General features: G+C 50.6%; 1 protein-coding gene across 1 annotated transcript; it reads right to left on the bottom strand.

Annotated features, from left to right (window-relative positions):
* Nucleotides 1-1415: 1415 nt before the first annotated feature.
* On the bottom strand, nucleotides 1416-2588 carry LOC132243577 (metallothionein-2). Its single transcript, XM_059713660.1, has 3 exons — nucleotides 2456-2588; nucleotides 2234-2299; nucleotides 1416-1657 (listed from the first exon to the last, which is right to left on the bottom strand). The coding sequence occupies exons 1-3, from the start codon at nucleotides 2484-2486 to the stop codon at nucleotides 1563-1565; spliced, it is 192 nt and encodes a 63-aa protein (XP_059569643.1). The 5' UTR covers nucleotides 2487-2588; the 3' UTR covers nucleotides 1416-1562.
* Between the last annotated feature and the right edge of the window lie 205 nt (nucleotides 2589-2793).

The raw sequence follows: 2793 nt of genomic DNA, 5'->3' as shown, positions 1-2793 counted from the left end.
TTGTTGCCCCTCACCATTAAAATGAGGGTAGTAATACTTCTGTACCTCAAAGGCAGGGTGTGAGGTATGATAGATTGCAAAATGCTCACATAATACCGTTGTGGATGTCCAACAGTTATGGTACTTAAGATAAACAGTCTTAGGTACTTGGGCTGTGACATAGCAGCAAAGAAAGATCTAACATCAAGTTTGGGACTCCATCTGTAGAGAGAGAGCTGAGTCTTGTCTATGCTTCTTCTTGCTTCTTTTCTAATGTTGAGTCTCTTGAGAAACCATGCTGGTTGTTTATTGGGACTTTTGTGCTTCCCTCAACATGGTTGGTCCTGTACTTTAGGAAACCCTTCCACTGTTTTCTAAGATGGTGGATTTTAATTCTTCTTTGTGCATTGCATGCATGTCTCTATGCCCTGCTGTCTTTTAGGTTTTTTCATAGACATTAGGGCTGGAAGGGACCTCGGAAGATCATGGAGTCCAGCCCCCCGCCCAAAGGGCAGGAAGTCAGCTGGGGTCATAGGATCCCAGCAAGATAAGCATCCAGTTTCATCTTGAAGGTGTTCAATGAAGGCGCTTGAACGACCTCCGGTGGCAGGCTGTTCCAGACCTTGGGGGCTCGGACAGTAAAGAAATTCTTCCTTATGTCCAGCCTGAAACAATCTTGTAGTAGTTTGTGACCATTCAACCTCATCATCCCTTGCTGTCCTGCTTCTACTCCTGTTATTGCTGAGACTGGGAAACACATGGTCACTGCTTAGCAATCCCTTATTGTGTCAGTTCTCCCTAAAGAAGCAGATACTCAATCACTGCTCTGGTCCACTCCTCTGTATCATTCTATTTCGGATGAACCCAATTGTTGACAACCAAGGGGCTGGTGGAACTGAAACCCAGGCAGTTATCGAGCCCCAAGGCACTGAGCTATTTTTTAAAAATTGGTGAGACTGTAAACAGGGCAGTTTTTTTCCTGCAACCTTCATGCCCCCACCTCTACCCACTCACCCAATGCTGTATTTGCAAACACTACTGCTGTTTTGCTTTGTGTTTTCCAGTGCTGGGCACAGTGACATCTGGCCCGTACCCAGAATTCCTAACTACTAATAAAAACAAATAGTACAGGCAAGAGCAAATCTGACTGCCTCTCCCTTACCAGTGATGACTCCTGCAGCTAGCCTTTCACAAAAGGTGTACAGTATTTGAAAATATTTTTCCTTATGCCTGAAACTCTGCTGGAAAAAAGTGGAGCCAAACCTTGTCTACAAGCTACTGGATCTGAGAGCCAGTGCTTCAGCTCATGCATGAAGCTTTAGCTTCAAGGTGCATTTAGGGGACAGGACCACCCACCAGATAGAAACGGAGTCTGAACTGACTTGAAATTTTGCAAATGGAAATAGCTAAGTTTAAGACACTGAATAAACCAGGCATTTTATTTCTCAAATAAAGTTCTTTATTTTACATCATCTTCAGATCAGCATTTGTAAGAAAAGTAAAGTATTCATTGCCATATAAAAAGAAAAACCTCTTATTCTTTGACATGCAGAATATTTACAAGGGAACAGAAAATATCCAGTTTAGTGACAGCAGCTACATTTCTCAGACATAGGCTCTTTGCAGATACAGCCCTTGGCACAGTTGCTGCACCCAACGGGGCAACAGGAGCAACAGCCTGAAAGAGGGAGGAAAAAAAAAAATCAAGACTAGTGATTAGAGAAGCCATCGGTAAAGTCTCATCCTATAAGAATGTGAGGAAAGTGCCAAGGAAAACTGGATTTAAAAAAGGAAAAAGTACTTGTGGAACAGACCTTGTGGCATGTTAAACTAGCTCCCTCATACCTTTATTACAGACTGCCTTTTGAATTGGGGGGGGGAAACAAAAAAAAAAAAAAAAGACTATTGGGTCCCTTTCCTCCTCAGAGTCGTTTATGGGATAAAGCAGCTGTAGCCAGTTCTCCAGTGTTGGAAAAAAGAAATCAAACTGGAAAGACACTGGAGAGCCCGGGAATCCTGTGCACAGCACCCTTGTCAACCTCCCCCTTAGCGATTTCAGCAGCAGAGCACCAACCCTTCAAAGAGCAAAGACTTCATGCACTTTGCCGCAGAGCCCTGACCGCCGCCCACCCGTGCCGAGTGCCAGGAGCAACCTGCAGGCTCTGCCTTTCCCCTCCCCAGGTCCGGGCTCGGGCTCGCTCCCAGGGGCAGAACTCGTCCCGGTCTCTAACCAAGGCGGAAAGGTGCTACTCACTCTTCTTGCACGAGGTGCAACGGCAGTTCTTGCACTTGCACGAGCCGGCACAGTTGCAGGAGCCACCTGGAGACACAAGAGCGGGGTCATTAGTATCAGGGCTGCACTAAGTCAGCGAGAGCAGCGAAGCGCGGTGGCAGCCACGTGCCCAGGCAGCTCGAGTCCTGTCCCAGCGCCGGGCGCCCAAGTTCCCCGAGGGGCGGGGCGGGGCGGGTCACTCACCGGTGGCGCAGGTGCAGTCCTGGGGGTCCATCACGGCAGCGTCGGGTCTGGGCTGGGCTGGGCGGAGCGGACGAGGCGTTTGCTCCAGTCGCCGCCGCCGCCGCCTTTTATTAGTGCCGGCGCGTGAGGAGCGAGTGCAAAGCGCCCGCCCAGCCGCGCTGCGCCCGGGCCCGGTCCAGAGCGCAAAGTCTCGAGGCCCGCCCGTGTGCAGCGCCCCCGCCCCCGCCCGGCGCCGCGTGCAAACGCTGAGCGCGGTGCAAAGGGCCGGGCCGGGCCGAGCGCGGTGTGCAGCGGACACTGCCGCGCCTCCCTGCCGGCCTGCACGGGGTGGGGGGAGG

Source organism: Alligator mississippiensis, chromosome 10 (assembly GCF_030867095.1).
Source record: "Alligator mississippiensis isolate rAllMis1 chromosome 10, rAllMis1, whole genome shotgun sequence".
NCBI lineage: Eukaryota > Metazoa > Chordata > Crocodylia > Alligatoridae > Alligator > Alligator mississippiensis.
Note: the sequence above shows the minus strand (reverse complement) of the source record. Positions and strands in the feature narration are given on the sequence as shown.

Excerpts from the sequence above, each read along its gene's own strand:
- LOC132243577 (XM_059713660.1), bottom strand. The coding sequence starts at position 2,486 with ATGGACCCCCAGGACTGCACCTGCGCCACCG. Across the intron at positions 2,300-2,455 it reads GGACTGCACCTGCGCCACCG|GTGGCTCCTGCAACTGTGCC; the intron begins GTGAGTGACCCG and ends TTGTGTCTCCAG. Across the intron at positions 1,658-2,233 it reads TTGCACCTCGTGCAAGAAGA|GCTGTTGCTCCTGTTGCCCC; the intron begins GTGAGTAGCACC and ends TCCCTCTTTCAG.